General features: G+C 49.7%; 1 protein-coding gene across 1 annotated transcript in view; it reads right to left on the reverse strand.

Annotated features, from left to right (window-relative positions):
• Positions 1-16,043, reverse strand: part of KIAA1549 (KIAA1549 ortholog) — a 136,884-nt gene extending 120,841 nt beyond the window's left edge. Inside the window, exon 1 of the mRNA XM_059172550.1 lies at positions 15,077-16,043. Coding sequence (XP_059028533.1) covers positions 15,077-16,043 — 967 coding nt within the window. The remainder of the gene's footprint in view (positions 1-15,076) is intronic.
• Positions 16,044-16,340: the final 297 nt, after the last annotated feature.

Genomic DNA, 16,340 nt, shown 5'->3' on the forward strand with positions numbered 1-16,340 from the left:
GTGGATGGGACCCAAAGCGCAGGCTCTTCCTCAATCCCCAGCATGACCCCTTCCTATGCAGTCCTGTGGAAAGACGGGCCCCTTGCAGGCCATCAGTGTGGCCTATGGAATAGGAGCCTCACCCTGAGCTGGGTGACAGTCAATGCCCACATGCTTCACTCCACCAAAAAGAGTGGCATCTCTTCTGGGAGCCTATTCTAAGTTGTCCCAGGGGCAATCTCAAGACTTGACATTTGACACTTGGTACGTGGAACAGGCACCCAATGCAAAGTCAAGGAACATTTGTGGGATCAACACAGGGAGTCACCTGGCACTCTTCTTTTCAAATCTATGATGGACATGCTGCTTTCTGAGAGCCACTGGGCAAATCTTGTGAGGCGAGACAGTCACAGCAGCCAGAGAAAATATAGATCTAAGAGACTTTTATGAAGGGTTCAAAGAGCAGTTCTGGGATCAGCCCCACCGTGTACCTTCTCCACCTGACATATCCAGCCACAGACACCCCCACTGGGCCAAGGGAGGGTGCTGCTGCTGCACACACCTCGACCACTCAACAGTCCCTTTATAGCTCCCTGCTCTGCCCCTTCCGCTATGATGCACAGATGCTACAACCAGAAACAACTTTTTTCATGGAGCCCAAACTGCTTCAGCCCCATCGCACTTAAGTGATGACCACAGCACGATAAAAAAAAAAAGAGTCAATCGAATGTCGGCTTCTTCAACAGCATGACCCTCCCACGCGTACCTGCACCCACCATTCCTTCCTTCCCACCTACTTCAGTGGAAGAGACGCCATCCCTCCTGTCCAAGGAGCCTGAATTCCTCCGCTCCCAGCTACTAGATGGGCGACCTAAGGCAAGTTACTTCACCTCCCTGTGTATCAACTTCTCCATCTGAGAAAGGGAGTTAACAATTGTACCTGACAGAGTTGCTGTCAGGATTAAATAAATAAATACAGTGAACACATGCTGAGCGCACAGAGAATGCCCTGCATATGGCAAGGGCACAGTTAGTGTGAGTTTGCTGTTATAATGCCTGTTGTTACCACTTATTCCCTCAGTCCACTCTGAGAACTTGCTCCAGCAATTGTCTCCTTTCCAGCTCCTCTCCATCCGGGATAATTCTGTGCTTGTGGCAGACGATCTCCAAAGATGTCTACCATCAATTCATATGCTATTCTATCCATCAATGGTGAGCTCCTGTCCCCTCCCAACCCTTGAGTCTAGGCTGGCTTTGTGACTTGCTCTAACCAACAATATGCACAAGAAGCAACATTCTCATGGCTTCCTTGGGTAAATTTCAAGCCCAGGATCTTAAGAGAACTGGCAGCTTCTATTTCACCCCTCTTGGAAGCCTGTAGCCTAATAACAAATCCTACTACCCTGAGACCACTATGCTTCGAGAAAGCCTCAGACAGTCATACGAGAAGGGGGGGCATATGGAGGAGCACCAAGGAACCGGACACATCAGTGAAGCCCTCCTAAACCTTCCAGCCCAATCCCAGCACCAACCATAGGCAGCCAAGTGGGGGACCTCAGTAGTGACTATATGGAGAAGAATCGCCCATCTGAACCTTGTCCAAATTCCTGACCCAGAGAATCATGAGAAATAACATATCACTATTGTTTCGTATCATTCAGTTTTGGGGTGATTTGTTATGCTGTCATACATAACTGAACAATGCTCCCCTTCAGCACTAAAAGAATGCTCCAATCTTACCTCCCATCTTAAAACAAAATATCCCACACAGTTCCTTGATCCTACATCTGCAACCAGTTCTTGCCTTCTTTGTATCATCACTGTTGTCCTCTAACACGGCACCGACCCCTCTGTTGTATAGTTACTTATGTATAGGACTCTCTCGCCTTCCTGACAGAATTCCTTGAGGGCCATGACTGACTGCCATATTCATCTTCATATCCCAGCTTCTAGCACATGGTAGTGAGTGCTCAAAAAATGCTGGCTGAAGGGGCGCCTGGATGGCAAAGCTGGTTAAGCATCCAAATCTTCGTTTTGGCTCAGGCTGTGATCTCAGGGTCTTGAGCTCTGCGTCAGGCTCCACACTCAGCATGGAGTCTGCTTAGGATTCTCTGTCCCTCTGCCCCTCTCCCCCTCCAAAAAATAAATAAATCTTTTTTAAAAAATAAAATGTTAGCTGAAAAATGCACACATGCACGAATGAATGGGGCCTTCATATAACTGGTCTACCTTCAGGCACTCATTCTGGCACTGGAAAACCCAAGACTAGGATGGAAAAGCAAAATTTCCAGAACCACACAAAATTCAAAAGGTAAAGGAAAGACGGGACACCTGGGTGGCTCAGTTGGTTAAGCGGCTGCCTTCGGCTCAGGTCAAGATTCCAGTGTCCTGGGATCGAGTCCCACATCGGGCTCCTTGCTTGGCGGGGACCCTGCTTCTCCCTCTGCCTCTGCCTGCCACTCTGTCTGCCTGTGTTTGCTCTCGCTTCTCTCTCTATGACAAATAAATAAATAAAATTTAAAAAAAAAAAAAAAAAAAAAAAGGTAAAGGAAAGAGACAAAGGGAAATATCAGCATGGTGGAGTCTTGAAGCCAAAAGGTGAAACCCACTGAGAGTTGGGGTTGTTTCTGCAACAAAACGAGTCTATCCTGATTGAGAGAATCTACATGTGGCTTTCCTCTCGGTGGGACTTGAACCTTGAATTGCAAGAGGGAGAAGAGAAACTTGAAGGTTGTCAATGAGTAAAGTCAATATAAACTGTAAGGGAACAAATAGAACCGTTTCAGGCCTAAGATTTCTGGAAATTATTCAGAAGGTTAAACTTTAACACCAGATCCAGGCAAGAACTCAAGGAATTAATACACTGTGTTTTACGAAGAACTAAAAAGGCTCAAGAGGCACATAAAACAATGGAACCAGGACAACGAGTTACACTGGTTGAGTCTCGAACAAGGTATTTATTTTATGTCATTGACTTCCTCCCACCAAAATTTCAGAGTTAGTGAGAAATTGATTTTAAACCAGTGGTATATGCCAATTTATTAACAAAGAAAATGTATTCCAACCACACGCTCTGCAGTCAGAAACAAACCACAGGAAGATAGTGTAGCCGAAACAAAGAAAAAATATTATCAAACCCACAAGGATATGGCCCAGCACATAAGAGAGGAAATGCAGTACAAAATGTTACTTGGTATTACAAAAAATGTTATTCTCCGTGTGGGAGGACACGGATTAATTTTGAGTTTCTGAATTTTTTTTTTTTTTTTACTTTTAAAACTTTAAATTTTTAATCTGCTGGGATCAAACAAAATGAAACCTCAATGACACACAATACTGTAGTTTTCACATGCCCGCTTCCTTCATTTCTCTTAACCAAGATAGTGAGCACCTTCTACGGGAGACAGTTAGGGACCACGGGCACAAGGCCTGAGTGAAAGCCAGTATGCACACGGGACACTATCATTATCACACATGTTTCTCTCAGAGCAGGCCCAGGACACCCAGTCACAGGCAAGTCGGACTTAAAATAGAAGCCGCGGCTCCAAAAAGCACCAATGACCTGCCTCAGAGGCGAATATCCACCAATCAGGACGAGGCCCTTCCAAGCAATCAGGAGGAGGGAACTGTCTCTATACAATCAGGGTCTCCCCGCCTGTGCCCTCTCTTCCACTCGAGATGTAGCCCTAATAAAGCCTTGTCTGTGCCTTTGACTTTGGGGTCCAGTTTCATTTCTATCATTGTGTGGGGCCCTGGGCGAGCCCTCACAGCCAGCCAGGGCTTCTGACACACGCAGGGGCCACAGAGGACCCTGACTGCAGAGCTCTACCCAAAGAGTTCACTCTACCCAGCAAGCAAAACCTGTGAGTGGGCATCTAAATGGTAGAGATTATAGACTCATTCACTAGTATGGACCAAGAGCCCGGGAGGCACTGGCTGAGGTACAACCCCCACCCCAACCTTGAAGGTAGGAAGACTCTTGCTAGTTGTATGACCTTGAGCAAGTTAGTAACCCTCTCTGATCTTGGTCTTTCTAATCTGCAAAATGGGGATAATAATAGCTCTTACCTCCTGCGGTTACTGTACAGATTTAAAAAGATATATTGTGCCTCCCACAACGTTTGGCACCTGGCTAGCTAGCGCTCTGTAATTACTGGGTATTATGACTCCCAGGTCAGCCTGGAGATTTCTGCAGGAGAGAACCAAAGAAGGAGAGCAAAGGGGGCCTCGATGACAGGCCCGACTGCCAATTAAGAGCCAAAGAAATGCAACTTTAAAGCAGCTATTTGTTACCTAGGAGTTTGGCAAAGATAATGAAGATTGGTAACAGCCAGTCAGATGAAGGGAAGAAGCAAAACGGTGCTCTGATTCATTGCTAGAGAGAATGCAGAGTGCTTCAACCTTTCTAGAGAGCAATTTGGCAATATGCATCAAAATCTAATGTATGAATACTGCCTAGTCCAGCAATTCTATTTCTGGGAATTTATCCTAAGGGAATAATTAGAAAAGTATGGAAAGACAGAAATACAAAGATGTTCATAGCAATGTTCTTTGTCACAGCAAAAGCTGAAAGCAATATAATTACCCATGGACAGAGAGCTGGTTAAGTAAAGTATAGAACATCCAGAGCATCATACCCAATCATAACGTGGATCCACATTTCCTGACAATGTAAAGATTCAATGATAAAGTGTGAAGTGCAAGAAAGCAAGTCAGCAAACAACATGGCGAGTATGACACCATCACTTTGTGTGTATGTGTATGTGCTTGTATGTGTGAACAAGAAGTCTGAAAAGAGAAACACCAAAATGTCATAATGGTTATCTCGGAGTGGTAGGATTTGGGGTGATTTTCACTTTCTAACTTACATCTTTTTTACCATCTGAAGTCATTTAATGTGCAATAAATTTTACATTTTAAGCTTCATCATATCCCTCCTCTGCTCAAAACCCTCCAACCGCTTCCCACCTCACCGGAGTGATGCCAACATCCTTAAGAGGGCCTCTGATGCTCTGCCCCAGCACCCACTTCCCCCTACGCCCAGCACCCACCTGAGCACCTGCTGACCCTCATCCCTACCCGCTCCGCTTTGGGCACACTGGCCTCCTACCCCTCCCCCAACACCAGGCAAACTCCCACTTTTATGCTGCCTATTTCACCTTCTGGGAACGCTGTTTCCCCAAAGGCCTGCTTGGCTCACCCCCTCACCTCCTTCAAGTCTTAGATTAAATGTCCCTGTTCAGGGTGCACCATGCCCTCCCCCCGACCACCACCAAATTCATATGTTCAAGTCTTAAGCCCCAGTACCTCAGAATGTGACCTTATGTGGAAACAGGGTCACTGTAAATGTCATTAGTTAAGATGAGGTCACACTGGGGTAGAATGGCCCTAATCCAACATGACTGTGCTTATAAAAGGGGAAATTTGAACACAGGGAGAAGGCCACACGGAGATCAGAGTTGTGCTGCACAAGCCTAAGGAACTACCAGAAGCTCGGAGACACGCTGAGAACAGACCCTTCCTTAACGCCTTCCGAAGGAGCACTGCCCTGCTGACCTTGATCTGGGACTTCTGGTCTTCAGAACCATGTGACAGTAACTTTTGTGTAAGCCACTCAGTTTGTGGCGGTTCGTTACCGCAGCCCTAGCATACTACCATACTCGCCTTCTCCGTGAGGCCTACCTAACCACTCAGATTAAAACTTCAATCCCTCACACCCAAGCCTTTTCTCTGCCCCATTCCTTCCTGGCGCATATGGCCTAGGAACCCAGCATACGGGTAAGCGGGTTCACCCATGGATCGGAAGGGCCCACCACAGCGCCAGCCCAGAGCAGTCACTGGAGAAAGATGGGACAAGTAAATGAGGAAACAACACAGAAGAACACAGCTGGCGCTCAGGAAGCTTACTGTCTCACGCACGCCGACAGGGAATAAAGAGACACGCAGGAGACGGTGCTGAGCGCCACGGAGGAAACTGAGGCAGAGTCTGAAACAAGGAATTATGAAGGAGGTCACTGTATTTTTAAAACTTAGTTAGAGGAAGCTTCTCTGACCACATGAGATCTGAGCAGACCTGAAGAAAGCGGGTAGTAAACCGTGTAGATAATATCAGAGATTAAGAATGTTCTAGGCAGAAAGAATGGTACACCCACATCAGTGCAATGAACACATATTGTTTTCCTAATCAGGAAAAAAAACAATAAAACTATTGTCGTAGTGAAAATGCATAAAAATATTTAAAAGCACCATTCCAAGGGCTAGGAAAAAGAATCTGATTTTATAAATTCCCCAGACTCTATTCAGCCTCCCCAGCCCAGTCCCCCAGCCCATCCTCCATCAATACCATGAAGATGATGAGGTGAGGGGAAAGATAAAAGGTGAGATGAAAGGCGAGGTGAGGAGGTGAGACGGGTGAGAGGTGACGGGGGGGGGGGGGGGGGGTGAGATGGGCGGGGAAGGGGTGAGATGAGAAGTAAAGGGGGAAGGGTGAGATAGGACGTGAGGGCTGAGGTTAAGGGTGAGGTGAGGGGGGAGGTGAAAGGTAAAGGGTGAGAGGTGAAGGGTGAAGGATGAGGTGAGAAGGGAGGGACGATAAGAGGGGTGAGGTGACGAGTATGAGATGAGAAGTAAGGGGTGAGGTGAGGGGTGAGGTGAGAGGTGAGGTGAGGGGTGAGGTGACGAGTATGAGATGAGAAGTAAGGGGTGAGGTGAGGGGTGAGGTGAGAGGTGAGGTGACGAGTATGAGATGAGAAGTGAGGGGTGAGGTGAGGGGTGAGGTGAGGGGTGAGGTGAGAGGTGAGGTGAGGGGTGAGGTGACGAGTATGAGATGAGAAGTGAGGGGTGAGGTGAGGGGTGAGGTGAGGGGTGAGGTGAGAGGTGAGGTGAGGGGTGAGGTGACGAGTATGAGATGAGAAGTGAGGGGTGAGGTGAGGGGTGATGGGTGAGGTGAAGAGTGAGATGAGCGGTGAGGTGAGAGGTAGGTGCAGTGAGTCGGGGGCGGTCAGGGTGAGGTGAAGCAGTCCTGAGGCAGACAGGCCTAGACATCCTAGCTGATGCCACAGGCCAGGTGCAGGGGCTGTGACTCCTCTCCTGGCCACCAGGCTCTGACCTGCCCCTTCCCTATCCCCATGCAGATCTGGCCTCTGATGGTCTGCAGAAGCCCTTGCTTCCCGCCTCTCACCTGAGCCCACGGAACACCTGTCGTGTGCTCCTGCCCTGTCCCCAGACTGTGGCTCCCAGCTCTCCCAAGCGTCCACTTCTGCTACCCAACCAGCAAGCCCCCACCCAGCTTCACTTTGTTTTGATTAATAATTGTGGTTAAAAACACACACACACATAACCGAAAGTTCACCATATCGACCTCCCACTTCTGCGCGCACAGCTCAGTAACATTAAGTATCTTCACACCCGTTGTGCAACCAACCAATCTCCAGAACACGTTTCGTCTTGCGGAACTGAAACTCTGTCCCCATCGCACACTACGCCCCCATTCCCTCCTCCACGCAGCCCCTGGAGAGCACCATGTCCCCGGGATGCTGACAACTCCAGATACCTCGCTAAGAGGACTCATGCAGGTTTTGTCTTTGGGTGACTGGCTTATTTCACTTGGCGGAATGTCGTGGTCCGTCCATGCTATAGCGTGTGTCCGAATTTCCTTCTTTTTTAAGAAGGAATAATTCCATTGTGTGTATAAGCCGCATTTTGTTAATCCGTTCATCTCCTGACAGACACCTGGGGCCCTTCCACCTCCACCTCAGCTTGGACACCTGTTTGCCTCAAGGAGCTCCACGTGTTCCCGCAGGCCTCCACAGCCAGCCGCCCTGACTCCTGCTATCAGGGCAGAGAAATTAAGGGCTAGAAAAAAGGCTCCCAAACACACTCGGGCCCCATGGGGGTTGGGGAGGGGGTGTTCTGTGGGGAGAGGCGGAGTGGGACCAGCGCTCTGACTCGCACGTCCAGCCAGACACCAGCTCAGCTCTGAACCGACTACTCTGCTCCTGCTCCTTCCCCCGGTTTGCCCAATCAACTTAAAATCTGGGGTGGATTTTTACAAGGTAAAAAAGCCTCCTCAGTAACTGGGTAACACCCTAAAATCTCTGAAATGCACCCAGCCTCAAGGAGACACAGCCTAGGCCGGAGCATCTCAAACCTTAGTGCGCACACAAATCCCGGGTGAGGGGTGGTCAGAGGTGAACTCTGGGTAGACGTGGGGAGGGACCAGACTCTGTGCCTTTCTAACAAGCTCCCAGGGGCTGCTGATGCTGCTCGTCTGTGGACCACACCTGGAGCAGCAGAGGCCTCTGACTTGGCCACCAGTTCACACCTGTCTCCCGGGCTTTGCCCAAGTTCGCCTCAAAGCTGGCTTCAGAAGATGGTTTGTTTTGTATGTTTGAGGCTTCCCCCTTTGAAAGCTCCCCAGCGGTATTTACCCAGTGTTTTAAAGCCCTTTAGGCTGTCTGGCTCCGAAGTTAATCCTAGCGCCCAAAACCATAGTGATGAAGGGTCGCTTCCGCAGACCCAAACAAGAGACAGGAGAACAAAGACAGAAGCAAGGAGTTTTCTAAATGACTCCGCACGGCTGGGCACCCCCCCCCCCACCCCATCATCAGGAGCAGGAGCCTCCCCAGTCGGACCTCGCACCAAGACTTGCCAGGAGGTAACCCAGGAGCACAGTCGCCCGCTCACTGCCCGCCAAGGCTCTGGGCCACCCCGGGGCTGCTGGGGGGCAAGCAGACAGCAGGCGCCTGACAGCTGAGGCTGTTGTCTCAGTTGTCTCGGGAAACCAGCTGTATTTTCTCGAGCCCCCAGTTCCTCCCCTGCTTGCCGTCCTCCCAAAAGGTCATCTTGTCTACCTCTCTCTACAAAACTACCCTCTCCTCAATGCTTCTGTCTGCAGGTGAGCCCCCCCATTTCTCCCTCCTGCCCCCCTTCCACCTCCTTGAGCCCCACGCAGTGTTGCCGTGCTCCTCTCTACTTCCTCAACTGCACAAGTGGTCCCTACCTTTCCACACCCTCTTTTACCATCCCCTAACATTCTGCCCTATTTCACTCCTAGCACAAACACAGCAGCAGCACCACCACCCCATCCCGGCCCAAAGTGACAGATGGCCCGCAATCAGCTGCTGGTCTGTCACCAGGAAGCACACCCTGAGGCTGAAAAACCTGTGTGGGCTGACCCTCCGTCTGAGGTGGGTACATCTCAGTCTTCAAAAGTTGAGTGCCTGAGGAGGACAGGGAGGCCCCATGGACTTGGAGAGCTGGGGATTAGCAGCCATCTACCAAGTGGTATGGCCGAATTTCAGTATTTTCACAACCAGCCAAATGGCCATAATGAATGAATGGGTTAAAAATTAGGGTGGATCTAGAAAATCATTTTGTCCTGAATTTGCCTAGTCAAAGGCAGTAGGGCTCTTGCACACTATTCACACAGACTCAGTCCCTAAGGCAGGTGCATCTCAAGGTCCCTGAAGATCTGGAAGGGCTCCAGAGTAGTGCGGGCTGACTCAGGCCCCGGGGATCCAATACCACTTGCTCCCAGATGGTTGGAACAGGAGGCACCACATCTTGGCCCAGTGCTTCCCAAACTTCAGGTGCATGTTTGAAATCACCTGAGGAGCTTATGAAAATGCAGATTCGGACTCAGGAGGTTCGGGGTAGGACCTGAGATTCTGCATTTCTAACAACCTCTTCTGACACTTTCAGAATAAGTAAAAAGTTTAGATTTTCACTAACGAGGAGAAGCAATGCCTGAAGCCATAAGCCATAGCGTTAGCACACCTGAAGCATTATCAGTGAAAATGGATAAAAAAGGAAGAGACAAAAAGAAAATACAAGAGAGCAAAGTATGTGTCCCACGGGTGGGAATGCAGGAGGGGAGAGCAGAGGAGGATATTTTTAAAAACAAAAAGAATTGAGGGGCGCCTGGGTGGCTCAGTGGGATAAAGACTCTGCCTTCGACTCAGGTCATGATCTCAGGGTCCTCGGATCGAGGCCCGCATCGGGCTCTCTGCTCAGCAGGGAGCCTGCCTCCCTCTCTCTTTTCCTGCCTCTCTGCCTATCTCTGTCTGTGAAATAAATATATAAAATATTAAAAAAAAAAAAAAAAAGAATTGAATGAACTGCCTTCGGCAAGTCACGGGGCTGGAACATCTACAGGACAGGCAGACATTGACACAAACATTCAATAGAAACAGGACTGTCGCTGTCTGTAACAAGTGCAATCCAAGGTATCCAACATGTGGACTTGAAATATAAGAGGTAAAAGGAATTCAGAGATCATCTCAGCGACCTCTTCTGACACCGACAAAGAAACCCAGAGCAAGGTAACTCGTCCATACTCAAAAAGCAAGTTACCAGCAGAAAAGAACTCACTTGGGTCTGTGAGCTCACAGTTCAGTGAGCTCCCCCCAACAAATCATGCTGCTTAAGACCAAGAAAGCAACCACGTCACTGTGAGCTACGCAACATGAAACAAATTGGATCGGTTACAGCAGCATCTTCTCATCTGAATCAACTTAGTGTAATTTTAATTACAGTAACTAGCTGCCTCTAGCACCCAGGGCACACTGATAGAAAACCTGTGGCTCCTAGGTCCCTGGTGAGTTTTAACAACTCCCTGGCTGGGTTCTGTTTTCAGGATTAAGGGAGGCATTTCCTGACAAAGATGGCAGCCACTGTTCCCCAGTGAACAGACTGAGAATTTAAAATGAAGTCCTCTACGCCCTTTGATTCCCAACCAAAAGAAAACCAAGCCAACAAGATAGAACAACAACAACAACAAAATTGCAACGTCACAATTTTGAATCAACTGTTCTAATCATGAAAAGACAATTGTGAGATATTAAGCAGTGTGTCCCCAAAACTTCCAATTACTGGGTGTACAGTCTCTGGATCAGTGGTTCCAAAGTTTAAAGGACCTAACAATCAACTATGACCTTGTTAAAAATGAAGATTCCCAGGCACCACCACTGAAGACTCTAATACAGGTCAAGGGTGAGACCCAGAAATCTACCTTCTTAACAAGCACCCCCCACATCCCTTAGTGATACTGAAGCAGGGGGCTGGAGAATCACACTTTTGAATCATTTCAAGTCTTTGTTTATAAGATACTAAACCAAAAAGTACAACAAATATTCACCTCAAAATGGCTAATAATAAGTACATTAAGATAAAAATTTAACACGTCGAGAATAAATGCAATGAAAAAAAGTTACAAAAAAAAAGCAGAACAGCAGATTTTGCTAATCAAAATAATCAAAACTTCTGAATTTCTAAATTGTATAAAATGGAAAAGAAAACCCATTGGAAGGGAGAAAAGGCAACCAGCAGGAGAGAAATGGTTGCTATCCTTAACATAAAAAGATTTAAATATATACCAACAACATACATGTGAGCAAAAACAGAGAGAATTCACAGAATACAAATACAAAATAAACCAAAAATAGCCAACCCAAAATAAAAAAAACTTAAGCGGTGGGTTACAAATTTATTCTATGAGAGTTTTTTTTTTTTTAAGATTTTATTTATTAATTTGACAAAGATCACAAGTAGGCAGAGAGGCAGGCAGAGAGGGGGAGGCGGGGAAGCAGGCTCCCCACTGAGCAGAGAGCCCCACGTAGGGCTCAATTCCAGGACCCTGAGAACAGGGCCTGAGCCAAAGGCAGAGGCTTAACCCACTGAGCCATCCAGGTTCCCCTCTATAAGAATTTTTAAAATAATATCCAATGCTGATGATGATGAAGTGAAACAGGCCACTGTGTAAGTTATTAAGGTTTATTTCAGCATCACGGCCATACAGAACAAGTCAATTCATTCAACAACCACTTACAGAGCACCTATTAGGCACCCAGCACACTGAACACGCAAAGATTCAGCCTGGTGGGTCTTAGATTTAAATTGCATTCTAATTCTCCCTTTAGAAACATATGCTAAACACACACACACACACAACTATAAAACCTTACCTACATAGCTATTCATCGTAGCATTATTTATAACAGCCAAAAAAGCTCGAAATAATAAAAGAATAATTAAGGAAATTATTAGGATGAAACAGTTTCCAAACAATATTTAATGAATAGGAAAATGCTTAAGTTAAATATTGAGTGAAAAAAGTAATAAATGTAATGATGCCTATAATTCCATTTTCACCTTTTGAATGTTAACAAAGAAAAGACTATTTACAGTGCTATCTGTGGGCTGCAGGGTCATGGGTACCTGTTTTCTGTATCTTCTAGTAATTTCCAAAATCTCTGCAAAGTTATCAATTTCATAGTAACCATTATTTTTAAGAAAGACTTATCCATGAATAAGATGAATAAATGGAGTGTAATTCTTTCTTTTTATATTGTAGATATAGGATCGCCTAAAAAAATGCAATCAAAAGCAAGTCCAAAGTACTTCACATTGTTTCCACAACCGTGAACAGTCAAGACCAAATTTATAAATGTTTAAACAAACAAAAAAGGGCACATTCAAGATTCTGAATGAGACAGAAAGAGACAAGAAATCAATAAAACACAGAAATTTAAATAAAGACTGAAATAAGGGGACCCACTGAAAGGTGGACTCCATTTAACAGAAGTTAACAAGGAAAGAGAAGCCTGCCGAAGGAGATCATTTTCCATCAGCCTTGAAAGGGACTGCTGCCTAACCCAGGAAATCCCACACAGGATTAAGACATGCCATTTTCTGAATCAGGCTCTTTAGAAACAGAACCACTGCGGCAGGGTTCGGCAAAGCCTCCCCCATCCCCACTCCGATGGTGAAAAGGAAACACTCAGGACTGGGAGCCAGAGAGTCCTAGTTGCAGAGAGGAGACACCGGCCAACTGAAATGCAGCCTCTTCCTAGCACCAATCAGCACGCACCAGCCCATGTCTTCTACATCAGGAAGGGACCCTCCACCACTGTGGATTGTCACAGCCTTCGAGAAGTGGGTGAGGGGCTACCTTAAAGATGTTTTTTCTTGAAGGAACAGTCCAGGCACGGATCTGCACCTGCTTTGAGTTTCCAACTAGAACTCTGGGGACAGACCCAGGGTCCTCTACTTCTTCAGCTGCTATTCTATCACCTGGTCTAGAAGTAATTGTACAAACCGGTGGAGCCCAAAACACAAATTACTGAAAGGAAGACGTCTCCACCTCTGTGATGTCAGCTCCAGCACAGAAATACACTGAATTTCATGTGTCCAGGGTGAATATTTGTATCAGGGGTTGATGGGAAACAGGAACGACTAAGAGAAGAAAAGAAACTTACAGAGGGACAGTGCAAACATCTCCGCTATATACTTTAAGTTTATCAAAAGAATTACTTATTCTCTGCACAACATCTGTGGTATATGCACATGGGGAAGCTGCACAGAAGTTAAATGCATAGAGTCTGGAATCAAACTAACCTAAACTCCTGAAGTCTTAGTTTCCTCATCTGTAAAATGGGGCTAATCCCGCCCAACTCGCAACGGGACTGGATCGTGTCTATAAAATGCAGCACCTGGCACCGAGAAAGCACTCAGTAAATGGAAATGATTAACGTCGGGTCCCTTCACAGATGAGCCCATTAGTATCAGAGGGGCTTTCTTTGCAGATGAAAGCCAAGGGCACTCTTCATGATTATCTCTTCTCACAGAAAGCCCTGATGCTCCTCTCCTCTGGACACGCAGGGCTGGAACAGACAGAGGGCGGGACTGGGACCTGAGCCGCTAGGTTAGGAAAGTTGTTTGCACTCTGTATACTGCCTGCAAGAGACCTGTTTTGTCGCCCCAGCTCTGGCAGGGCTCCCTGAGCCAGGGTTCCACCCAGCCACGGGAAATCTTTACAGTAGCCTCAGGTGCCTATAAGCCTACAGGTCACAGGGCAGCAGGGGGTAACGGAAAAGCAATGAGTCTGCACCAACTAGCCAGTGACCTTGACCAAGCCAATTTTCTATCACTCTCCCCTGTAGTAAGAGGAGAGGTTTCACTCTGTGATCCCCAAAGTCCCTTCTTGTGTTTCTATTGTACCATCCCCTGGGGGACACTGATTATAATTCTGACAGTGATGTCCCAGGGACACCTTCAAATGTGTTCCATTTCCTTCCAAAGCCACTTGGCAGTCCTTCGGCCCTGCCCCCGCGAAGGGAGCGTTTGCAGGAGCTTCCATGGCTCTGTTTGTGTTCACTGTGCAGCCGCTCTCCACCCAGAGCTGCTCATTCCACCTCTCCTTCTCTGCCCCAAAGTGGTAGAGGGTGTGTGCTGGGGCAACCACTGGTTTACCGGGTGTCAGCTCAGAGAAGCTTTCCAGAGCATCCTGTGTGTGTGCTCCGTGTGGACAAGTAAACATTTCAGAGAAGCAGTATGAATTAAATCATTTCAGCAACAAAACCCGCCCACATGCTCCTTCATAAATGATGCCTCTTAATTCCAGGGTGACGAACAGTCAGTAAACTGCATCTATTATAAAACAACCCTTCCTCCTCTCATGCCCCGACACTGAAGAATCACAATATTTTCCCCCTCTATTGTACTGATGCCTTTGCAGAAGTAATAGCACTAGCTATTTCCCTGGAAAGATCCATGGCCAGGGCGCTTTCCAAGAGATTTTCTTTGAATGTTCTTTGTGTCCTGGTGCACTGGGGGACACCGCCAGCCTGCCTGCATCTGGGGGACGCCGGGCCGCTCGGAGTAACGCAACACTGTTTTAAAGCCCACACACCCAGGCTACCCCTTCGCCCCTACAATGAAGTATTCCCGAACATCTGACACGCCACACTGGCACAGCCATGAACAAATACAATTCCAGTGCCTGCGTTTTGCAGAGAAAATAAAGGCACCTTTGGAGAAGCCACAGACCCGCCTCGGGCTCCGTGGATAACAGGGGGGCTTTGCAGACCTTTGGCAAGACTGGCCAGAATCCGTTCGCTTTCTCGGTGCATTTTCGCCGTGCCTTTTATTGGCCGGGCCCGAGAAGAACGGAAAAGCATCTCAAGAAAGGAGGGCTAGGGAGCCGTGGAGAATAAAAGAGGGTGGGCGGGGAAAGCAGGATTTTTTTTTTTCTTTTTTGGAAAATAACAGCAATAAAAAAAAGGCAGGGTCGCGGCTCGAGGGTCTCGGCGGTGCTTACCTGGGGCGCACGAGGCCGGCCGGGCCAGCAGCAGCAGCCAGAGGCCGGGGAGCAGCAGCCCCGGGCGGCGGCGGAGGCGGCGGGCGCGGCGGGCGGAAGGCCCGCGGCCGCTCGGCCCCGGGACCAGCGCGACCCCGGCGCGGGTCTTCCCCTCCATGGCCGCGCCTCGGCGTCGGCGCCGCGCCCCCGGCAGTCCCGGCCGGCGCCCCGGCCCGGCCTCGGGGCTCGGCGCTGTCGGGCCCGGGAGGGGCGGCCGCTGCGGCTGCGGCTGGGACGGGGCGCCGCGCACCGGCGCGGAGGGAGGCCGGCGAGGCGGGGGCGGGCCGGGGGCCGGAACCGCGGACAGGGGCCGCCAGCCGCACGCCGGCCTCGCCGCTCCGCCCCCTTCGGAGCCTCCGAGCGGCTGCTCGGCAACGCGCGGGCCCGGGCGCGGGGAGGCTAGCACCACCTCCCGGCCGGCCCGGCGCCTGCCTGCGGGGCTGCCAGGCGGCGAGCGCGGGGTTCGGGCGCGCCGGGGCTGCGCCGCGCGGGGCCGGTGCCGGGTCTCCCCCAGGTCCCGCCTCCCTGGAGGGGGACTCCGAGGGGCGCGGGGGAGGCGCGGGAGGCCTGGGCCGGGCCGGCGGCCGGTGCCGCCCCGCCTCGCACGGAACCCCGGGGCCCGCCGCCCGGGTGGCCCCGCGCGTTCCACTCCCGGGGGCGCCGGGAGGGAGGGAGGCCCGCGAGGAGGGGTGAGAGCCGGAAAACCTGGCCGGCCCCGAGAGCGGCGGGCCTCACGCTCCTCCTCCGGCGCCTGGCTTCGCTCTGCTCCGTTCCGTGCGGGGCAGCAGGTGTGAGCGGGGCGCCTGCGCTCGGAGGACAGCCTTCGGGGCTGCGGAGGGGACAAAGCGAAGCAAAGGTCGGGCTCCCTTCCCGAGAGCCCGACGTGCAGTCGAGGAGGCGGGAAACGCGCGCACACAGCTCCACGCATCCTTTCTCCCTCCAGAGGTTCTGCCTCCTGTGTGGGTCGTACCGGAACGACAGGACGCTGTGGGCCTGGGAGGCCCGCAAACCCCGCACGTAGTAGGCCTTCAGAAGGCGCCTGCTGAACCGAACCGCCGCAGCGCTGGAGAGAAGCGCGCCCGTCCAGGCCCTCTTAGGGAAAGCAGCTATCTTGGGCAGGGGAGAGAAGGTCGGAAGATAAGCGTTTGGGGAGTCAGAGTTTGGGGATGAGGGGAAACGTGGAAAGCCAAGAGGGGAGTTAACATCGGTCAAATAGCTGCTACGG

Source organism: Mustela lutreola, chromosome 4 (genome assembly GCF_030435805.1).
Source record: "Mustela lutreola isolate mMusLut2 chromosome 4, mMusLut2.pri, whole genome shotgun sequence".
Taxonomy (NCBI): Eukaryota; Metazoa; Chordata; class Mammalia; order Carnivora; family Mustelidae; genus Mustela; species Mustela lutreola.